The 24,948-nt window shown below is 37.7% G+C and overlaps 1 protein-coding gene across 2 annotated transcripts in view; it reads left to right on the top strand.

Annotated features, from left to right (window-relative positions):
- Positions 1 to 24,948, top strand: part of CCSER1 (coiled-coil serine rich protein 1) — a 794,335-nt gene that overhangs the window by 121,781 nt on the left and 647,606 nt on the right. For both annotated transcript variants that reach the window (XM_075201724.1, XM_075201734.1), the window contains exons 2-3: positions 16,334 to 17,633; positions 19,413 to 19,600. In XM_075201724.1, coding sequence (XP_075057825.1) covers positions 16,352 to 17,633; positions 19,413 to 19,600 — 1,470 coding nt within the window. In that variant the 5' untranslated portion in view covers positions 16,334 to 16,351. The remainder of the gene's footprint in view (positions 1 to 16,333; positions 17,634 to 19,412; positions 19,601 to 24,948) is intronic.

Genomic DNA, 24,948 nt, shown 5'->3' with positions numbered 1-24,948 from the left:
CGGCTCTGTCTCCTTCCAGGTTTTAACCCATGGGTGGACACAGAGTTAATCAGCTATTACTATGAATTAAGTCACAGTCGCACGCTTGGTGAAATACAATGGGGTTCTAGGGGATGCTTATTAAGTATGTAGTACACTATGTATCAGGAAAGTTTTGATATGAGTTAATGAATGCGCTTCTAATGCTCAGTTAAAAGTGATGACAAGGATGTTGATATAGTGTGATCTCCTAAAACTAGGATACTGCTCCTTAAATTATGGTTTTCCCTGGAACATTTGTTCATAACATGTAAACCTCCATAAACAAAATTAATTTTCTGTGTTAAGTATTAATTTAAATGAATAAAAGTAATTATTTACATCTATCTTATTAATCTTCGCAAGTGAAAATTGTTAAAATCCTCTGGTTAAACAAATAAAATAAACCAAGCCTTTAAGGTTTTAGAGTTTCTTTGTACTGAAAGTTATTTTTAGAAACACTGCTTCAGTTTCATGGCTTTAAAAATCTGCAAGTGGATTTCTGACTGTCAGGCTTGTTTCCCACAATTCAGTTGTTACATTTCCATGTACTTTTTTTAGTTGTGGCAGTATTAATTGGCTTATTTAATATTCAGGCCTACATGCAAAAATAGCTCAGTTGCATATATTCTTAGCTGAGCTCATGTATAGAGTGACTGCTCAGGAATACAAAAAGGATGAGAACTTTGCCAAAATAACTGCAATACAGTAGAGATGAGGACAATTTTGAAAACTGTTTCATGGAATATTTGTCTCATTCCATTTGAATACGGAATGTTCAGCACTTCTTTGACTTAAAGTGTTGGAGGCAGAATTCCCAGTATCACTTTTGTTTGCCAGGAATTCCTTTATAATTATTGTTCCTCCCGGACTTCTTCCATATTATACCCTAACCACACGACCGAGCAGCATGAATTGACACTGTCGTCGTTCTCATCTTTATTTATAGGCTACAAATACTGCAGAATGTTGGACAAAAATGTTGTTATCCAGCATAAAAAAAGGCTCTAGCCAAGAGGAAACATAAAACACTTTGTACAAATTTGTCACAATTACTGAACATTTTACAGATCAGGTCACCTGTATTTTCTTTTAAAAATGTCATATTTGCTAGTTTTCTGCAACATCGCTGATTGGTTTATTATCTAGTATATAAATCTTTTCACTCTACATATAGATTCTTGGTAAATTCCCCCTTAATGCTGGCACTCTGGGAACATAATTGTTAAGGGTTCAGTATTACTATAATTATGGAAGCAAATCATGGCAGAGGTGAGAATTTGTAATAGAATGGCTTAAGGGCACTCCATTGGAAACAAAAAATACAGGACCAAACTTAGGCCTTGGAATTAAGTTTTTTTGATCATATCGGTCCTTTTTGAACCACAGGTGAAGAACCTTTCCGATAGTATTTATTAGTTCACACTTTATGACAATATATCCCATTCCTTTAGAGATATTTTATGTAGGTTTGCGTGGAAACTTGCCTACTATGGATACTTTTGTTATTGCTATTGTGGTATTTCTAAAACTATGAGGACACTGGTGCCTCCATCCCATAAATCAAAGAAGTACTGTCCGAAATATGCTAAGACGGCTAAAATAAATGTTTCAGTACTATATATGACCACCAAAATAGTTATAGATTACAGCTGGATTCATATATACAGTATTTTACCCTGTAGTTCAGCATATTACCGCAGGCTGGAATTGTAATGTCACAATTCCTATGAATGCTGTTGTTTAAACAATAATAGCATGGGGTGTAGTACCTATTAATGGTACTGACTACCTCGACAGAGAAGGAGACGATAGGAGGAGACCGAATGGCTAGTAGAGCGACCTGAAAAAAAACCCTACTTACCAGGATGCAGATGTCTTCATGGGACGACTCGTTGTGTTGCCAACTGTGCAAGATGACGTCATCACAAACCGCGACTTGTCTTAAAGCAGCGATGGACGGACCCAGCTGTCATTGATGTGATGTAAGTATTATTTTCAGGGTTAGTAGTATTAGGGTTAGGAGTTAAGGTTATGGTTAGGGTTAACCCTATAATTTCAAAGGAGTTTCTACATGTAGCATATACATTGCAATTAAATTATCTGGAACTTTGAAATGAATAGCAGCTTTAAATTTTTTAAAGATCACTTGTGAATTCAGCTTTTTCAAACCAACATAAATTGCTTAAAATTCCTGCTTTTTAGACTTCACTTTCCCCCACTGATTTATAGTGATTATAAGAGATGTTTCAAAATGTCAAAGCAGTTTGAAATTCAGACAATAAAAATACATTATGTATATATCAATTTAAGGTCGAACGGGTTTGAGCTGATTCGAGCTTGCATGAATCGGCTTGATCATGTGCAAACCGGCTTGAAGATGCTTCAACCAGTTCAAATATGGTCAAATCTGTTCAACTTTCTCTAATTTACTAATCAAATTTAAAATTTGAGAAATTCCAGGGAATTTTCAAATTTTTGTATTGATTCATCCAGCTGGTTTGAGAATTCAGCAGCTCAAGTCTTGAATCTTTAGTGATTTTGATTGAATTAAAGTATTACAATATTGCTTGAATTAATAGATACATTGTTTGTTATAATACATATCCACAACTATAGACGATATAGGTGGCTCAACTCAACCTGAAAATCTGTGACCTTCATTAAAGAGCAGGTCCTGTGATAATGTCTTTTAGTATCCATATAACCTATTGAACTATCCCTCTGATATTTTAAGGCACTTAAAATGATCTTTATTGCATCACAAGCAATAAATGTAATGTTTAAGATAGTAAAGATCTTTTATGAAGCTTGACTGTAATGTTTATGAATATTTATTGCTTCTGATGTAGTAAACATAATTCAATTTAAAGTTTACTGAATTTTATGTATATAACTGTTGGGACCAAGGCTAATAGAAAAACTTTAAGAACCGAGCTAAAGAGGTCTTCACCTTTAGCAGCCTTTCCCATAGAACTAGAAACATTCTGAGGTGCTCAGATGCCCCTAGGACTTAAACTCTAAGGTAGTAGAAGCTTATCAATTTAGCCATAGCACAGGAAGTAAGAAACTGGAAAACTGGAGGAAAGAACCGGGGACAGGCCAATGGCTGTAGGTCAGAAGCGAGCAGGGAAGTCCAAGAACAAGCCAAAGGTTGGGGCAGGTAGCAAACAGGAGAATCCAGAAACAGGCAGAGGTCAATGGGCACAGGCGTAGAAACAGAGTCGAATAAACAGGCCAAAGGTCACAATGGTTAAACAAATCTTAGGACAGCAAGGTATTCAAACAGCAGGTCAGCAATCTGTGCAGCACACTAATGATATAACCGGCAGGAAGGCTAAGCCACCCCTGCCTTAAATAGTCAAAGCATCCAAGCAGAGTGTCAGGGCAACAGCCCTGTAATCAGCCACAGGAGGCTGATAATTTGGCATGCCACTGTTGGCTAAAGAATAATTATTTATTTTATCTGCGCACCCAGTTGCGCCACTAATGCCGGGACATGGCGCTTCTGAACATTAGAAGAGCGTCCGACAGTTGCCTAGGAGAAATATTGTCCTGGTCGTCACGACGACGGCTGGGACGTGGCTGGTGAGTTTAGGGCACCACTGTCGCTTGTGACAATAACAAACCCCTCATTGACAGGTAAAAAAGTATGGGAAACCAGAGTGTAAAATTATGGAAAAATTCTAACAAATTAAAATCTATATACACGTTTGGCTTTCCATGAAAAATTGCATTTTCACAGTAAAAAAAAAATACTTGAGAATAAAAGAGAATAAAAATTCAGCCCTATATACTGTATGTATGTACAATACTTGGGAGTCTATTTATTATTATTGTGCAGTGGTACCAATCACTATCTCTGCAAATCGCAGCAATACATAATGCAGTACTGCTGCTATTTACTATGCCAAGGATACTGAGGGAGCAGGGGCAATCTAAGCATTTCATCTTTTTAATTAAAATGTAAGTAGACTATTGGTGATTTGATTTCATGATACTTCCGCTGAATTGTCTCACGCTGCATGGTGCATCTTTCCAGTACAATTAAAAAGTATTAAATGTTTAGCTAGCTCAGCTAGTTAGTTTACTAAACCATGGTTCATGATTCAATAATGGACTTAACTACATGCATGCACAGGATACCTACAAAGTCTTACTCTTTACACCTAACGCTACATCCAAATGGATGTATTTCTGGAGCAAGTTGTCCAAAAAAGAGCATGAAGGAGTGTGAAAAATGATCAAGGACTTGAGTTATGGTAATGTGATATATTTTTGGTATTTTCTAAGAACAAAAAATACCTCTTTTTAGCTTCTTACTAGAAAACTGAAAGTATGTACCAAATTAAAGCAGTTGGTCCTTGAGCTTTTCATCTGTCTAGGGAAATCAATACAATAGGGCTCATTAACATTGCATTTAAGTTCCAAAATGTGCACTAGTTCATAGTAGCCAATAAGACACTTACTTTGTGTGACTTGCATTAGATAGACAAAAGCTAATTGCTGATTGGTTATTGCTGTCTAGTGGAAATATTACAACTACATACACTATTAGTAAGTGAGCTCCAATATATGTAATTTTGATAGCAAAGAGCTCATCATCAGATGGGTTATTTCATATTGAGAATTAATAGTGCTATGCCTTAGTGTAGAATATACTCTTACATGTAATAATAGTAATAATTTTATTTATATAGTGCTATTTTCCCAACAGTACTCAAAGGGGGGTATTCAATTGTTAGCGAGACGGGTGAAAATCCCGCGCTCAAAAAAATATTACCGTTAATACGGTAATTTGCACGTAAATACCGTTAATACGGTAATTTACTTGCTGGATTTCAGCTCGCAGCTCAAAATTCTGCGAGCTGAAATTCAGCGAGTATTTACCGTATTAACGGTAATATTTTTTGAGCACGGGATTTTCACCCGTCTCGCTAACAATTGAATACCCCCCAAAGTGTTTTACATTTAAAGATTAAAATAAATAAATAAGCATATAAAGAATTAAGAGTACAGAAAAGAGAGCTAAGCAATTTGTTTTTGTTCTTAGAAAATAAAGGGACATTACTTAAATGCTTGAGTAAACAGGCAAGTCTTTAGTCTGTTTTTGAAGATATCTGGAGTGGGGGCCTCTAGGACTGTATAAGACAGGGATTTCAAGAAAGAAGGAGCCGCAAAGCTAAAATTTTGAGCCCCAAATTCAGTTTTTTAAGTTTCTGGGTTAGTCCTTCACATGTGGATCATAGTGTGCAAGTGGAAGTATTGGGAATCAGAAGCTGCTTTAAGTAACCAGGGCCCTGGTTATGTAGGGCTTTGAATGTCAAAAAGCCAATCCTGAAACAGATTCACCATCTTACAGCCAGCCAGTGAAGGGAATAGAGAACAGGTGTTTTGTGGTCAAAACGCGGCTGATTAGTTAACAATCTGGTTGCTGCAGTTTATACCAGCTGCAAACGGTGCAGCTGGGAGACACAGATAGAATGCACTGCAGTAATCCAAGTGTTAGGACACAAATGCATGTATGTGTGTAGAAAGATCTTCTAAAGGAAATCAAATGCTTGATTTTGACTTGGTTCTTCAGATAAAAAAATAAGATTTGATCCTGGCTGAAACCTGAAGTTTAAAGGTCAAGCCACAATCAACACAGAGAGACCACACATTGTCCGAGATTTGCACCTCCGAACCCTCAAGCTTAAGCCCAGTTGGTTGGTCTTATGTTCCCTAATACCCCTGTGGAGTCATATACAAACAGGAGTGTTAGTGTCCATTGTGGCAGCCACATCCCTATTACAGTAAATGACAAGGGATCAAGGATGCTCACAGGCACCCATTACACCAGAGTGATCCAGATTTGCTGTCAGAGGCTTGGGATTAAAAACCCTCATTGGATGATATATGGTTATCTCTATGGGCGAAGCTTTATCTTGAGGGTTTACAACCAAATGGGGTAGTGGTCTAACGCAGTAGCTGGGTTTATCATTATGTCAGAGTCTACTAATCCACGGTGGAAATCAGGATCAAGTCTGTGACCACTTTTATGCATAGCAGAGGTAATCATTTATGTAAGGCCCAAAGCACCGATTTTGCATAGGACGCCTTGGCCAAGGTGTGAGGGTTTATCTTTGAACTGTGCACTGAAATTCCCCAGCATAAGTCTCTGAAACTCAAACCTGTAAAAGTCTAGGCAGCAATACACTCAATTGAGCGAATTATTCTGACTGGGTGGGCCTTAAGTCTAAGGGGCGTATTCAGTTGTCGGCGGAAACGGCAAAAATCACGCGGTCCGCGCACTATTACCGTTATTACGGTAATAGTGCGCGGAAAAACAGTTAATATGGTAATTTTCTCGCTGGATTTCAGCTTGCAGCTTAGGGAGCTGCGAGCTGAAATCCAGCTTACTATTACCATATTAACGGTAATAGTTTTTTTGCTGCGCGGAAACTAAACAATTGAATACACCCTAAGTGTTTGTTTTTAAAACAATTTTTTACTCCACTTTCCCTGTGGATCAGTGGATCACATAGTAATTGGTTAAGACTGTAGCTTCCAAGATAGGGGCTGAGGTTTTGTCTAGCCGCGTCTCAATAATACATGCTATATCTAATAATTCAATTAGGTAGTTTTATGTATATCCAGTGAGAGGTCTATGAGGATGGAGGTCACACAGGGATCGCTCGCAGCCCTCTTCCTCCAAACACTAGAGCTTCTGCTGGTTTGCTGAATATATAAAAGAAAACCTTCAGGTGTTTTGCATGAGATTTTTTTTTTTCAGGATCAAAGGCCATATGATTCTCCAAATGAAATGTTATCATAACTGATGTTTTGTATTTCTCTGTGCAACTTATCACAGAGCAATGCAGAAAAGTGATTATTTGGCATATTTTGCCCTCTAGTGGTAAAGTTGCATAACTGTGATTTGTTTACAAGGAGAAATGTTACTTTTCATTTTTCATACATAAACATTGTTTAACATTAACATTGTATTATGCAAATTAATTTATGAAATGTTTCCCTTCCGTATGATGTCTACCAGAAAGACCTGTAGTAAATACAACAGTTAAACTCATGTTGTTGCTGCTTTTTGTATCTAATATATACTGTGGTTGGAATGATACAAATCACCCGGGCATTTCCGTCCATGCAAATAAAAAATAAAACTTGAGAGTAATAAGGAACTAACAAAGTATTGTTTTAGAATAACAAGGCTGAAGAGTGGTTTCTATTAAGTTAATACAACATTGTGTTTATAGAAGTTAAACAAATATATATTTATAGTAGAATGACTACAACACCCAAATACAAACAAAAAATGTCTGTTTTGTGATGGTTCTTTAAAATATTTATATTATGCATTATTACATCAAGTTATTACGTTTTTGGCTGCACACAGTGGAAAACATTCCTTTCAGGAGAGAGTATATAAGGCATTTAGCATATAAGGGTCTCAAATTCCTTCCAGACCTGGAACATGTCATTCATGGACAGATGCAGCTGTACTGTTACCTTACTTTGAGTAAGAGGTCATCATCTTTCCTTCAGTTTTTGTTAAAAAAATATTAATTCCCTTTATTTTATGTCCCAATTTGGTGCTGACTTTTCAAAGATGTAAATGACACCTTGCTTAGTTTAAATTCCATTCACAAATTAAACCAAAGACTCAATAATAAATGTGGACCTTTATCAATGAAAATCAGTATTTGTGATAGCCCTATTTGGCGTCTGCTTAGGTGAACATTCTTATTATAATGCTTCAACAATGATTTATATAGCGCCAGCAAATTCTGTAGCGCTTTACAATTCTTATGCATCTCGATGAGTGCTGTGAGTGTGTGGTTGTATACCGGCTGGATCAGGTAGCGCATTCCTATTGCATTCTTAGTGGGTGATATGGTGTAGGCAGGGCTATGGAGTATAATTTCGGGCCCCAGTGTGGACACTTTTTCTATTGTCCCATCCATTTACATAGGTTCTAATACTGTTAAAAACAATATCCATTATCATTATCACTAGCATTTGATGGTGTTGAGTTAACATTCCGTTTGCGTTCCGTGTTCTATCCATGAATAGCTGCACTGTGAAAAGCAGTTAGCTCTAAATAGGCCCCATTTTTACCTGCATTTATGCTAGCATTAAAAAATCCTTACACTATGGAAGTGGGTAGCTGACCTAATGTGTGCATATTTATTTTATTAGTGCAAATGTCTGTCTAGCTTATTCAGAAATGCACGCCCATGCCCTCATTTATGAACTGCCCCCAAATAGCAATCTGTGCCTACATTTTCAGGATTGCCAGTCTAAATGGAAATGCTCATTGTGGAAAGAGTAAAAACGGCACTTCAAAGTCCATCCTACAACCCCGTAATCAAATTCAACTTTTTATTCTAAAATATTAGGCTTCCAGAGAGTGACGGGACATCTGGGGATAAATGTATCAAGCTGAGAGTTTTCCGGCGGGTTTGAAAACTGGAGATGTTGCCTATAGCAACCAATCAGATTCTAGCTGTCATTTTGTAGAATATACTTATTAAATGATAGCTAGAATCTGATTGGCTTTTCAAATCCACAGGGAAACTCTCAGCTTGATACATTTACCCCCTGGACACATAAATACATTGTTTTTATTACATTGTTTGAAATGCACTTTCCTATATAAAATTCAACTGAAAGGTACAAGTAGATGCATTAGTAGGTGTATTCATTCTGCAAATAACAAGCCCACGCAAATGCTGTCCTCTTGGCCTGCAAAGAAACACCTTTGTGCCATGCTGGAGCACTATATACAGGAAGGTACATGTATATGCGTATAGATTTATGTAGATAATACATTACATTTTCCCAAATGTGGCACATGTTAGTGCAGATGTAAATCAGGCACCAGAGCAGTATTTTATGATAAAAAGAAAAAGTTGTAATTAATTAAATAAGTGGTCCAAACATGATAATAGGCAGCATTTTGATGGGCCCCTTTTAGAAGCTGACATACGTATTTCTATGACAGACCACAATCTCTTTCAATGCAGCGCAATGCATCTCTGCCGATGGCCTTCAAAAAGCAGAATAGGTGTATGAATCAGTTTACGTGTCTTGTACTCTCATAAGTGCATTTGCAGTTTGGATGTGTTCTTTCGTGAACGTGTCTCTCTCCCACCCTGGCAGTCTATTATTGTTATCGTAGATTTGTAAGGTGACCACAGTGCGCCGCAGCGCGTCGCAGTGCCATACAGTAGGGAAAACAGTACATACATAAACAGGGACATACAAGGTAGACAAAATAAACGCAGACATGAAAACAAAGGGTATGAAGGATCCTGCTCATTAGAGAGCTTACATTCCAAGTGGAATAGTGCACAGCTGAAACAAGAGGAGCGGCTCAGAGTGGAGATTCAGACAGTTGTGAGGTTGCATTAGTGTGAATAGTGTTCTCGGGTGTAAGGTCACATCTAAAAAAGAGATGGGTTTTCAAAGAACGTCTAAAGATTTGAAAGCTGTGGGAAAGTCTGACTGAGTGTGGTAGGGAATTCCATAAGTAGGGAGCAGCACGGGAGAAGTTTTAAGACGGGAGTGAGAGATGGTTACCAGAGATGAGACTACGCGCAGGTCAGAGGTAGATCTAAGAGGGCGGGAGGGAGAGTATTTTGATATGAGATTTGAGATGTATGCAGGGGTGTTGTTGTTGAGGGCTTTGTAAGTAAGGGTGAGTAATTTGAATTTGATTCTGGAGGACACATGGAGCCAGTGTAGAGATTTGCATGACCATAAATCCCACCCCACAAGCTCGCTGCCTAGGTGTAATCCTTGGCTCACACCTATCCTTTGTTCCCCACATTGACTCTATATCTAAATCCTGCTACATGCATCTATAGAACATTTCTAGAATCCGCACATATCTCACGCAAGACACTGCTAAAACCTTAATTCATGCACTCATCATCTCCCGCATTGACTATTGCAATTCCCTCCTTACTGGTCTTCCCAAAAACAGACTCAAACCTCTACAATCTATTTTGCACGCTGCGGCAAGACTGATTTTCCTTGCAAATCGTTCTTCTTCTGTTGAATCACTCTGTATGTCTCTACACTGGCTGTCTGTTTTGTACCGAATCCAATATAAAATACTTTTACTAACCTACAAGGCCATCAACAAAGCTGCACCAACATACATCTCCTCTCGTCTCAAAATATCTCCCAACTCTGCAACTCCGTTCTACACAAGATCTGCGTCTATCATCCACCCTCATTACATCCTCCCATTCCCGGTTACAGGACTTTTTTCGGGCTGCACCCACTCTATGGAATTATCTCCCTCGCACAGTAAGACTTTCCTCTGGTCTACAAACTTTCAAGCGTTCTCTGAAAACCTACCTCTTCAGACAAGCTTATAATATTCCTCGGCCACCCTCTTAACCTCGGCACCTTTAGCCTGTTACACAGTTTCATGCGGGACGACTGCCCCCTGACCAACATTGTTGTGTGACGGGTTCATTTAGCTTATGAGTCACTTTTACCTTTGCAGTCTGGCTGGGCCAAAATGCAAAATGTAGACTTAACCTCATGTGTCAATCTCCCATTGTCCAATAGATTGTAAGCTTGCGAGCAGGGCCTTCTCACCTCTTTGTCTGTTTTACCCAGTTTGTTTATTAGTTTATTATGTTTGTCCCCAATTGTAAAGCACTACGGAATATGTTGGCGCTATATAAATAAATGATGATGATGATGATGGTGAAGCAGATGTGGAGCTGTGAGAGAGAAAGATCTGTCTTGCAGCAGCATTTAGGATGGATTGAAGTGTGGATATATGGGTGTCAGGAATGTCAGATAACAGGAGATTGCAATAGTCAAGACGGGAGAATATGAAAGAATGGATACAAGTTTTGGTAGCATGTTAAGTAAGAAAAGGGCGTATTCTGTCAAGGAATACAAGCCTAAGGAAAGGTTGCAACTTGCAGCACTATGGCTTAACTAGTTTTCATTATAATTTGCACCAAACTACAGCAACCATTCAGCAGATGTCTGATTGCTTTTGCTTTAGGAGAAATGTAATGCAATGATAGTAAATGAATCATTCTGTGTTCTTACAAATCTTACTCATTTATATGAAGAAAAGTTTACAAAATACATTTTATAGTTAATGATGTCCATTTGAGTAGTCATCAACACTGAAAATATAATAAATGTTTTCTCTACTTTAAGGAACTTTGTTTGACTGTTGTGTTCTAAAGTGTGTTTCGTATAATTTTAATAGGAAATATGCCATATATATTAGTAAAGAAGACTTTTAAAAGCATCTAAGTTATGAAACAAAGATCTGTTGTTGTTTGTACCATTATTATAGCTCTGTCATATCTGTGTTGTTTGATGTAGAGTATCAAAGTAGTTTTTATTTCCAGAGTTGCTGGATTCTACTGTCTTCAAAGACAACACTTCTGTAAATGTCTTTACTCTCTTCTTTTACTCTCTTCAGCTTCTCCCCCCCTGTCTATCTATCATGGCGGAGAGATGATGGGTAATTATGCAGATGTGCTTTCATAGTAACCCAATAAAAATCACAGTTCCCCTGCACAGGTTACGATCACAATGGCCTCACACTCCTAGCTATGTGTTTTATCTTTTAGATAAATGCTTTCCTCACAATTTATGTAAACAATTGGGGAGAAATTTTTATGACACAACATATTTTAAGTATGAATTAAAGCATTTTCTGATTTTATTCAAAAACTACATATTTATTTTGTTTTGTTGCAAATGTTAGAATGGTAAGAGAAAAACATGCTTCATGCCTATTTGTTATTATTCCTTTAGAGTAAGATATTCTTAACAAATGAGGCTACAATAATTGTTTAATCATACATATATTTAATGAATGCAAACCTCAGAATTTTCTGATGTAATGAGCTAGTGTCAGTATTTAGCCAACTTGTTCCTTAAGTGGGAAGTTCATAAAATATGAGCATATACTTAATGGCTGAGAAAAAACAGTATTAGTTTTGCCAATATTATTCTCTAAACATGTTTGGGGCATTGTCCTTACAATAAATATAAATGTAAGATCCATTTTAAAATACATCAGTATAAATTATTCTACATAGATAGACAGATTTTTTTTTTTGTACAGCATAAATTCTGTCACTTCTGACTACAAAACTATAATAGATAATACACATTGTGACTGGAACGTTGAAACCATGGTAATGAGAGAATTCCTTTCTTTTGTGGTGAGGAGGAGCCAAAAGCAAATTTTACTCTGGGCTCCATTCTGTCTAGAACAGACCCTAAGCTTTCCTCCCAATGCCACTGTTTATTTACTTACCTTTCTATTGGCTAATTTTTCTTTTCTTTTCTTTTCTCTTCTCTTCTCTTCTCTTCTTGTCTTCTTGCTTGCTGGCTCCTCTCTGCGCCGCTCCTCACTGAATGTCGGGCGTGACTTGATAGTGTCACGCCCAACATTCAGTGATGACGGAGCAGGGAGGAGTGGCGCCGGCTCCGCGATTATATATATATATATATATTTTTTTAAAGGTAACCTGCTCCCCCCACCAACGAAGAGGGTGGAGCCATCAGGGATCAGGGCCCACCGGGGAATAACCCGGATCTCCAGCAGGCCAGTCTGACCCTGGTGATCTTGTAAAAACTGGTTTAATGTTTGCCAGTGGTCGAATTAGGCTGGTATACGGTGGTATGCCATACCGCCACTTCTCCTGCTGCACCGATTGTAAAACTATCAAATTCCATTTGCTTACATTTTCAATACTGCCACTTCTAAATTTCCACTTCAACTACTGGTTTTGTATACTAAAAACATCATTTTAACTTGCTTGGGTCCTGTGTATTTTACATGAGGGATCTTGATACAGATTTAGCTGAAATGCCATCACAGAATTTCTGTGACTGTTTGGATAGTGTCTATATTTGGGCCAAGGTTTATCAGTACCCAAGGTAAGGGTGTCAAATTGCACTTTAACTCTTAAATGCAAAAGTTGTATATTGATGTGTGTGGTTAACATTTTACCAGTTAGTATCCAAAAATTAATTGAAATGATAGATATAGGACGTGATCTGTGCTGGATCTGTGCCCCCTTACTTTTTTGGTAGCTACCTTTTCTGTATATCTGTCGATTTTTCTTTTTTTCCCCCTCCTTTCTCCTCTGGGAGATTACGGACGGGAGGTGATGTGTGAGTGCAAAGGGAGGCTGGGCGACCTTAATTGCATAACTTTGGCCTAGTCCCTGTGCCGCAGGGATACTATGGAGTCATTTCACCACAGTGGGTGGGGGAAAAATTGCACGACATTGTGTCATTGAGGCCTTAATCCCACCCATTTTTTTAGGAAGTGGTCACGATGCAGCATAATGGCCTGGTCTCCCGGGAGTCCTTTGTTTTTTGAATTATCGTGCTTTCTCTTTAATGCTAATAGTAAATCATAACAGAATCTAGCTTGTACTTTTGCACATGTGTATAGTGGACATAACTTTTTCCATGATCAATACTTCTCTGAGCTTGTATTGTGTGGGCCAATTTGTATTCATCATGTCATCTATTCACTTATAGCTTTTGTTCCATTGATTCATTCATCTCATTTTGGTAGCTTGGTGCTAGAATGTAAGTTACACAGCATGACCAGCACATTTAATATTAAGCAACCTAAGGAAGAAAGTGGAGAAAGGTGTTTTGTAGTGTTCTAGTGTCAGGTATGTTTTATTAAAGTTTCAAGACCCATCTGCACTAAGTTCTTGGGTATGCATGCAGCTTCCGGTTGAATATCCTGCTTACCAATATTTGACAACAACGTGTAAAAGATATAGGGGCTTATTTATTTTTATCTTAAAATCCCCTGAAAACAGCAGTTTACTGTTAAATAAAGTTTTAAAGTTATTTATAACTATAGGATCTCCGATATCTGCTGCGGTCCCACTGACTTCGCCAGTCCCCATAGGTATCTATGGGGACTGCGCTTTTGCACAATTTAACAGGTTCCGAAATACAAAGATTTTTAAATCTTGTCCGCAATAGCTAGCACCAGCCATTGAAGCCTCTGGGGAGAGCATTGCAGTAGAGGAATCTTTGGATCCCTTACCGCAGATTGCAAAATGATGACATGGAAAACAATTGGCGCTACCAAACTAATAAAGAAAACATATAATATGATGGTATAATGTGAAAAACATACAAGTCCTTTTTGTAAAAATCCATACACGGATAAACACTGCAAAATCCAATTATTTCCAAGGGCAATATATAGCGATCTTCACACTCCTGGAGCCTGATCCTATGATAGACTTCAAACGACAAGGCTGGAAACTCATAGTAACACCTCTCCTCCTTTTCACAATCTTGAATAGAACTCCTTTGCAGGCTCTTCCCAAGAAGCTCAAATGTATTGCTCTCCTCAGTTTATGGACAGGTGGAATATCAATTTTCATTCCATGCGGTAGGAAAGATGAGAAAAGTATATAGTGTAATCCCGTTTTTATTATAAAGCAAACAAATGGTGCAAGGACAAACTCAATTTTGAAATAACGTATAAAATCACTAAAATACACGGTCTTTGTGAAATACAAGGCTCGTACCAGAGGTTATAAGGTATGAAGCTTCCACAATAACCCAACAGCTCGCAGCCGGAATGTAGCTGCCGTTGTAGGTTTCTCACAAGCTTATTCATAGTTCACGGAGTATAGAAATAGTCCCCTGTTAGCTCACTGACGTGTTTCAACTCAAGGAGCCTTTCTCAAGCTGTAGCAGGGTAAGGGAAGGTACATCGGCTTAAATACCATACTTGCCTAATCTCCCGGAATTTCGGGGAGGCTCCCGAATTTCGGGAAGTCACGGCATCGAATGGTGGGGTTTTAATTGCGTCATTAAGCCCCTGCCCCTGCTATTCAATGCCGTGAATTTTGGCATTTTATAGTAGGGCTAGTGACTTCACCATGCCCCCTCCTACCCCCTGTCACATCATGACTTCTACCCCAGGATCTTCCGGGGGAGAAGTTTTGAAAGTTGGCATGTATGTTATATACTTTATGAATTAATAAGTCCAAAAATGTATGTAACAATATAAAATGTACAAAATTGTGTACAACAAATCCGTCCTAGCTAAACTGTTTCTCTAGAGTTGCTCTAATAAATGAATACACCTATGCTCACAATTGCCTCTATCAATCATGAATTAAAATAAATCTCTGATTGACATAGGAGTAAGCTCCGTAGATGCTGTGCGTTTGCAGATGCTGCCATTTTTTCTAAAAGATATGCAACTGCAGACACTGATGGCTAAAAATTCTATCGTGACATTTACATTCTTCTGCACAAGCACTGAAGCTTCAAATTCACAGAAAATAGGGGGGAAATTGACAAATCAGTGAAAAGTGACATAGCAAAACAAAAATGAATAAACAAGTGTTTGAATGAAAAGGGGCTGACATTCAGGTACGCTGATTATTTGAAAAAAATCATGAGCAACCTAGCAAAAACATTATTTTGCATTGTCGAATTAAAATCTAGGCCAAAAAGCTAACAGATTTCTTGTATGTGATAAAAAATACTGACTTGTAAGTCATTAGTATACATTAATATGTTTTGTTTTCAATGGCATGGTATGGCATGGTAAAATTATTCATGTCTCTCAAGTACTTGTCTGTTATGACAGAATTGGGAGAGCAAAACACAATTTAAAAGGATAAATGGTACTAAATACTGCACCAGAGCTGCCATCTACAGGGAAAAGGTTAGAACAAAATGTGCAGTTTATTTCAGCCTCACATTTCAATACCTTGGACAACAGTTAAGGAAGTGTGACCAGGGCTATCTTAACAACATTATGGGCCCCTGGGCAAAGCAGTGCACCGGCTCCCCTAGATATAGATATAGATATATAGATGTATACAGATACAGATATAGATATAGATATAAAGAGATATAGATAGATAGATGTACTTGCTCAGTGACCCTTGTAGGTTTTTTATGCAGGTTTTTTTCTTTTGCAGGATTATTTATTCTCATTAAGAGCCGTGCCTATGGGGCCCCCTTGCCCGTGGGGCCCCCGGGCAGCTGCCTATCATGCCCAATGGAAAAGATGGCCCTGAGTGTGACATAGACTAATGTATAATAATGTTCATCTGTGAAGTACATAATAAAAAAAAAATATTATGTTGGTATTTTTCTCTGTCATGATGACTGCATGTCAAAAAGCATTTTTGTAATGTGCTATATATTACATAAATTCTTCAAGTTGATTCTAGCAGGAAAGAAAAACACAATAACAAATTCTGCAGCTTATGGTGATCATCACTTAATTTGTTCACTTTTTGTGTTTTCACAGGCACAAAGCTTAGCTCTGATGGGGGACTCAAAACGCTCAACTCTTGTCTCCAGACTGCCGATATTTAGACGCAGCATAAGTCGTAGGAAAGACTCCTTGCCTTCGTCACCTTCTTCCAACAATACTGGTGGACTGCCCAGTTCCTCGCCATCTAGTACCAATTCCAGCTCAGGTAGTACTGGGAAACGACGAAGTATATTTCGCACTCCATCTTTAAGTTTCCATTATAGAAAAGACAGCAACCACAGATCTGAATCCAGCCAAGCTGTAAACATTTCCCAGGCAACCCAAAACACTTTGCAGAACCTTGAACCGGAAGAGCACAGCAAAACAAAGGTGAGGAGCTGCACAAGTATACCTGGCTCATGTAGAAAGAAGATCACAAGATCCATCACCGAGGACTTCGAAAGAAGGAAGGATCATTCAACGAATAAGAATTTGTTCACGAACTGCTTAGGTAAAAGTGAGGGCGATGATTCAGGATTTATAGAAGATGATGTCAAACGTTCTGTTAAACATTCCTCAAGAAAGCTTCTTCCTAGGTCGTTTTCATCCCATTATAGGTTTTCCAAACATGGGTCACAGTGCCAGAAACCTTCATCCTTGCAAATCTCAGGGTGTACAGAAGAAGTTCGGGCATCTCAAGAAACAAATTCTTTACTTGCCAAGCCAGTGTTACATACCGCTACAGAGATAACAGAGTATACAGAAAAATCTTCACAATCACCTCTTATTTCGACAGATCATACGACTGCTCCACAAACACCATCCGATTTCACATTTATGGACGATTCTGCCTCCGAAGCTGAATCCCTGCCAAACAGTACAAATCAACAATCTAACAAACTGCATTTTTGCCATCCTGTCCCTACCTCACAGAATGTAGCAAGTCCAAATTCTGTTGTTACTCAAGTAAATAAAGACAAGGAAATAATAGAAGACACCTCCCAGAGTGATAGTTTGTTAATTACAAAACAGAAAACTGAGACAGCCGTAGAAAGATTGGGGTCAAACTCATCCCTTGGATGCTCTAAACTACTGTTACCGATCTGTGAACTGTCTACAAGTGATGTATCTGATGTCCAAAATGGTAATGGGGAACAATACATAGACATGTCAGTGTTTCACAATGGAGGGCACTCCTACTCTACAGAATGCTTTCCAAAAAAATCTGAGCCAGCAGTGTATCAATGTGAACAGACTCCCACCATGCCAAATCATAGTTCTGTGCCAGAAACAAAAAGCATCACTTCGTCTTCCGAGACACAGACTTCTCTCATGCAGCATAACCATGCTAGAGGTATTCATTCTTTCATTCAATTCTCCTAATAGAGAAAATAAAACATCATGTAATATCTAGGGGCCTGATTCATTAAGAATCTTAACTTGAGAAACTTCTTATTTCAGTCTCCTGGACAAAACCATGTTACAATGCAAGGGCTGCAAATCAGTATTCTGTTTTGCACATAAGTTAAATACTGACTGTTTTTTCATGTAGCACACAAATATCAACTTTAAATTTCAGTGTACAAATAAGCTATCAAGTATTTGTGTGCTACATAAAAAACAGTCAGTATTTAACTTATGTGCAAAACAGAATACTAATTTGCACCCCTTGCATTGTAACATGGTTTTGTCCAGGAGACTGAAATAAGAAGTTTCTCAAGTTAAGATCCTTAATGAATCAGGCCCTAGTTTAGGTGCCACATCAACATAGACCCTGGCCTATGTTGTAGCACTAATTAGCATGGCCGAAAACTATTGTTATATTTTTATTTATATTTAATTTCTCCCAGTTGGCCTGTTTTAACTAACTGTACAGCACCTCTTTTACATTGTATGTTTCATTATTTACAAATACATGTTTTCATTAAAATAGCCTAAGGCTTTCTTAGTTACTGTATGATTTTTAGTTTAAAACATTCCCATGCATTGGCATATTTTCATCTAAAGTTTGTTAAAAGTGAAACAAATGACAGAACAAATTATAATGTCTTATTATAAGTGATAAATCCTTTATGTAAATAAGGAATAAGCCGAGCTAATAAAATATACATGGAACAGACGGCTCTGAATTTTGTCCTTCCCAAACTATTATGTCTGAGCAGCCTCACTGTTCTTTCCACTGGAGCAGAAGCATCTACTTTAATTAGATTTTCGCATTCACATTACTCTCTAATTATTTTTATCCTGTGAAAAGCTAAAAATTGTCATAAAACCCCAGTATTGCCTGCAATTACAATATCAAGCCTGTTTTTCAGCCTTAATTAGACATGAACCAGGTGAATAATTTGAGATTTAGTTTCAGACATAATATACCAAGACAGTTTATTGGCTTGTCAAATGGATACTTTTGTTGAGTTGTTGATCAGGTCACATCATGTCACATCTCAAAAATGTCATGGTAATAATTGAGGTTTTCCACTTATGTTTGGATCCTAACTTTATGTAGGACAAGTCTGTTTTGGCTTAATTCTCTCCGCCCAGAAAGAGACTGTTATCTGTAAAAATAGGAACATTGATGACATAATAACATAAATAACAACAATAATAATAATAATATTATATAGGGTTGGAACTCTGCATCACCAAGCCCCATAGCAACATTTCGGAGAGGGCTCAGCGAAGCTTCTTTAGCCTCCAGGCAACGACTATGTTCTAAGACAATACCTCTTCTGAGCGAGCAACAGACTGCCACCTGAGCAGTAAAGCCCTAAGTGGGGCTTCATTGCACATACGCCGACCCGCTCATGCCCAGTGATGCCCTAGTAAGGGTTTTACTGTGCATGTGCAGACTAATGTATGCTCTGAAGAGGCACCTTACTCTGCTCTCCTGAAAGCAGAGCTGGAGCCTTGGGGGATGACCTATCATTGCCAAGTCACCTCCACTCTGAGACCCGTAGTGGCCACAAACCCCTGAATTGGCGGTTGTTGAAAATTTGCATCCACGTACACGAGGGAGCTTAGTGTGAACAGCGAAAGTGAGAGAAATATCAGATGTAAGAATATGGCTGCACTAAATATATTTCCATATATATTTAAACAAACACTTACTGTCGTTACTGTTATTTGTTCACAGTTAACTATGCCAGTAGTTTCAGCCCATACCGAGAAGGGCGATACACAGAGAGGCGTTTGCGCTCATCCTCAGAAAGCACTGCAGGAGGCAACAGAATTGCTTTTAAACCAAAGGAGGGATACGCAGAAGAAATAACTCATTTTAGAAAACAGAGAACTATTTCAACCTCTTCAAAAATGAATAGCATGGTAAGAGAAAACATTTAATATTTTGTTTAAGCAGCCTTTAAACCTTGTCCCCCAGACTCCTTGCTACAATACCTCATCTTCAAGAGAGGGGCTGCTATTTCTATTGGCATTTTTTTTTATTTCTGATTAAAATAGAAAAAGTAAAACAAAAATTAAGGGTAAAAAAATGTATATAGTGCAAATGTGTTGTTATTTTATGTTTTTCTTAATATAAATGTTTTGTAAACAATAATAATGATAAACTACAGTTTTTGATAATTATACTAAAATACCCCTATGGAAGAATTTTCTGCATTACTTGGCACAATTCTATTTAGGTCTAAAGAAATGGGCAAAACTTGATGGATTGCATACTACAGTATATTGATTTGATTCATCCATCTCTAATCCTATTGATCCCTGATGGTTTTATCTTCTGAACATCTCAGCTGTGTTTATTTAGACATTTTCTTTTAAGATTTCAGCTTCAAAAATGTAAAATGAGATGTAGTCTTCTTTGCCATATGAAAACAGCTTCACATATTAATTGCAAAATGTGCCTGAGAAATGACCCCCAGCAATTTACGTGTCTGTCTACCTGATATATGAGCTCAGCATCTACAGGGTTAACCTTAACTTTAATGCTATCTTGGTTAAATCCACTCTAGTAGCCGGTGAATTCCTATTCATTAAAAACAGGCCCCAAGAATTTCAAAAGCAATGCACTACTGCAGCAAGGTCACTGCTAAAAATATTTAATTTATCTTCGTTTAGTAGCATAAAGTAGAATATTAAATGACATTTGCTAATAACAAATAAATATTGAAATATTGGTAAATGACTGATTTTTTTTTCTTACCAGCTCACTCTAGAATCAATTCTAGTTTACATTCCTGTATAATTAATTGGCATACTTGTGGGAAAACATTTCAAGTCACAGCTGTGCATGTTTCCCAATTGCATAGCATATTAACCATCATTCCTCAGCCAGAGATTTCAACTGTTGTACCTCTAAATACATAGCTTATTGGATTTTTCAAAATCTACTAATGTGTACTGGTATTAAGAAAATAACATCATTTGGCAGCATCATTTGGCATAACAACTTAACGGACTTACATAAGCAGGGCAAAATCTGGCTGGTGCCTGTGATAAATTGGATATTACTCGTATTCAGCCATTTGTGTAAATAATTAGCTGTGTTTACCAGTCTCTCACAGCGCAGATGCCTGCTGTCGTTTGTAAACCACAGGTCACTGCTGTGATTAGAAAACTGGATCGGAGAGACAATGAAAAATGTCTTTAGTGCAATTTGAAGGATATAGACATATTTTCAGTAAGTTTGTCCCCACAGCATACATATATATTAAAATAACGCATATGCACCTCATTTTTTGTTCTCCCCTTCGGGAGTACTGGACATTCCTGGATAATAGGCAAGTATGAAATATAGTTGATTTGTTTTATTTAAACATCATTTGGCTGCAAAATGAATATTCAGTATGAAATGGGGGTAGGTAAAAAAAGATGATTCTTAACAGAGGCCTCTTCACACATAGTTTTCAGTCTTTAGTCTGCTCTTTTGCTATACAATAGATATACATATGCGCTCAGTATCAGACTAGGTGACACACTCGCAGCAGCGGAGGAACCAAGGAATCCCTCCTTGTAAATACAGTATAAATAAATATGTTCCAACTGCGCTCGCGAAGTGTTAATAAAGAAAAAGGGTGAATATTGCAGCAGAATAAATAAAACACATCACATACAATGGCTGGAAATGACAAAACTAAAGGTGGTGTATCAATGCATACCAAGGATAGGACTGTAAGATAGTCTGAATGGAGAAAAAAAGCAAAAAATTCTTGGCTCTATAAGTCCACAAAAAAACAACACACAACGTCTCTGAAAAACACTTGCAGGATATGGAATTGCTGTCAATGGAGTATAAACCAATTAGGGATCAATCCAGATATCCACATATGTCCACGTTGGTCAGGATAAACCTCAAAAAGAAGAAGGAAAAGAGGGAGGGGGGGGAGAGAAAATAGAAGGGAAAGGAAAAAAGAAAGAGGAAAAAGAGGGTTATATCAGCTGGTAATATGTGCTATGATTGGTACACAATAATATAGTGGTTAGAAATGCAATTCTCAGACTGAACAAAAGTATGTGACCAGGAGGAGTTGACTAAAAAGCAGTTTAATAAGACCCAATACTGGCCATAACAATAAACTACAATGAACCATGCACAGCATGAGACGCTAACTAAAATACAAATAAAAAAATGGAGTGATGACCGAAGTGTGCACCACCGAACTCACGCTAATGTTGGTAAACGGCGTGGAAGCGTTGCTGGATGAAGGAGAATCAAGGTCCAATGATCTCCTTCAGAATGGAACTCCAGAACAGGCAGGCTGGTTGCAACAGTCGGATCGTGTATGCTGGAATGCGCGGGTGAGATGCATTCCACAGTGGAGCGCAGAGTCACTTCCTGTCTACGGATACCAGAATGGATCAAAAAGGTGACCCAACGCGTTTCATCTCGAACGGAGACTTCTTCAAGGGTGATTAAGCAGAGGGTGATGCGCTGTTATATAGAGGAGTTCCCTGAATCAGATGGAACAGCACATGAAAGTAATATCTACAGAGAGCCGGATTTCTCCGTCTGCACAGTGAGTGGGGGATAAGAACGCCTCCGTTATTCGGGTGTATAGTCCTAAACCCCAACGCTTTTCGATTACCAAGTGATCTTTTGCTATGACATTTTATTGACTCTAATATTAAGGGATGCTAATCACCTTCTGATTTTCATTCATGTCAAGTGATTCGCAGTTGCTGTAGTAATCCTTTAGTGCTCAGGTTTAACCCATTCGATGCTCCCCCGGCCACACACAGTCTATTCTCTATTCTTTTATTGCGTTTCCAAAACGTAATTTTGGCCAAAGTTTTAATTGAAACCAATGCAAATATAGAAAGGGAGAGAGAGCACAAACACCCTTAAGAACACAATTCTAAAGGTAACCATTTCATTTTAAATATCACCATCATCAATATTTATATAGCGCCAACAAATTCCGTAGCGATTTACAGTAATACCAATATTAAATGTTTTAAAATATATGCAAAATAGAGATGACTGTCAATTATACAAAGCGGTACCCATTCTAGTGACCTCTGAACAAATTAAATTGTTTCTGGTGACATGTTAACTAAATAAATCCCCTTTTTGTGACTAACACGCTTAGCAAAGCCCATTCTGGGGATCAGTTTACAAAGTAGATTCTATTATGGTGATTCTATGTGATGTCAAGTATACAATGCCAAGCCCCCTATGAGCGTTATTACGTACCACTAGGCCAACATCACTTCCGTTTGCTATTAGCTACTCTTCCTTCTGTGAATTACAACAACCAATCAGAGTAAAAGTCATCAGTACAGCTAATGACAATGCTGGCTGTCATTCTTCTAGTATCCTGAACACACCGTGAGAACAGGAAGTTATAATAGCCAGGAGTTTGTTTACTATTATTATTATTATTATTATTAGTTTACTATATTTAGGAGACTGGAAAATGTGGGTCAATACCAGGACACTCCCACATTTTCTAGGGCAGTTGTCAGTCCTGACTTATTAATAATAATAACAGTGATTATGGATAAATGTAAAGCTCTCTTTCCATTAACTTGTGTTTCCCTTACTTAAACAGAGAACATACAGTGAAAATAATGTGAATATATTTTCCTTTAGCATTGATAGGAAATAGTGAAAAACAACCTCCTACATCTTGGCAAGTATTATTGCTGAATTGGAGCTGCTATTCCTTACTTGTTGATGAACCGAGGACTTCCCTGGCAGTATTTTATTTATAGCTGCCATTCATATTCATTAATGTCTGACTACCACTTACAGACTTTTTATTCAGTAATAGCAGCCACTTAGTGACCTCTCTCTGAATTTACATACGAGCCTTGCCAGAGGCAGAACACAGCCTAATATCACCCTCAAGCTGGTAATAAATAATGAAGAATGTAAGCACACTATAGTAGCTGATGCTACCTGAATCTATACTGGAGTGAGATGTTTATAGATTGAAATCAATATGTAATACGCTTTATTATTGATTTATCACTTGTAATACTAGATATTTTTGTTATAGCTTGAAAGACTTTTGTGTAAGTACAGTATCTGAATATTATGCTTCTAAGGGGTAATTTTATGTTCCACTATTTAAAGAAAGCTGAGCTTTAACATGTTCCTCAAAAGGAGCTAGCAGAGCCCATGGAAACTAAATCAGGGCATCCAAACATATGGAGCCTAATACCAGTAATCCCTATAATCTAAACTTCTTTGTGTATCCAATATGGAAATGGTGTACCTTTTTAAATACTTATATAGTTTTATTTTAATATTTAGTGCGAATGACACAAATATGTAACTTCTCCCCAATAGTTCGTTGTTAATGAGTAGGCCTGGCACTTTATACTTAGTGGCCAATTTAATGGTATAGAAAACATCTCTAATTTGTGCTTGTATCTCTCATGGCAAATTGAATCAGCCCCTTAAAATGTATTACAAGTAACATCATCACAGCTGAGAATTAAAAGGATATTTTTGCTACCCTGTGACCGATCTATGATTAGTTTAGCAGTGGATACTTGAAAATGTTTGAGTAAGCTGCAAATAAAAGGGTTATATGCTATGGCATGCCACACACTGCAATAAACTCTGCTCCATCGGGATTTGTTGAGCAATTTTGGTGTAATTTCTATTTATGAACAGTACATAATATGGAAAATATATTTATATTTCCATGTTTATACCAAGGAAAAAAATAATTCTGCACTATTTTAATTCATACACTTCTCAGAGATAAAATAAATTAAAACACTATGGAATAAGCAAATAGAAAGTTAGTCTAGAACAGGGGTGTCCAACCTTTTAGCTTCCCTGGGCCACATTGGAAGATGACGAGTTGGTTTGGGCTGCACATAAAATACACTAACGATAGCTGATCATCCAAAAAAACATAGTTAACATATTAAACTTACTTGGAAATGAAGTTAGTAAGAGTTAGGAAACCTGTTGCAGAATCATGATTAAAGCAATAGTCCCATTACCAGCTGCAATTTAACTTACCTGCATCTGCCCCTTAGTGGGGTTCGGGGAATTAAATGCCAAAAACTTTTTTTTCCTCTCTTTCTGCACCCATGAATCATTTTTTTTATTGACCAGTTTGAAATGGTCACCGATATAGGTAGCATCAGGAGGACTAATAGAAATCTACAGAGATTTAAAGATAGAGTGGCGGGAAAAATGGCTCATGGAGCAGCCTCCGATGAGGGTAACAGTGGGTGATAATTTCACTCTA

The sequence above is a fragment of the Mixophyes fleayi genome, chromosome 1 (genome assembly GCF_038048845.1).
Source record: "Mixophyes fleayi isolate aMixFle1 chromosome 1, aMixFle1.hap1, whole genome shotgun sequence".
In the NCBI taxonomy this organism is placed as follows: domain Eukaryota; kingdom Metazoa; phylum Chordata; class Amphibia; order Anura; family Limnodynastidae; genus Mixophyes; species Mixophyes fleayi.
This window is presented reverse-complemented; position numbering and strand designations above follow the sequence as displayed.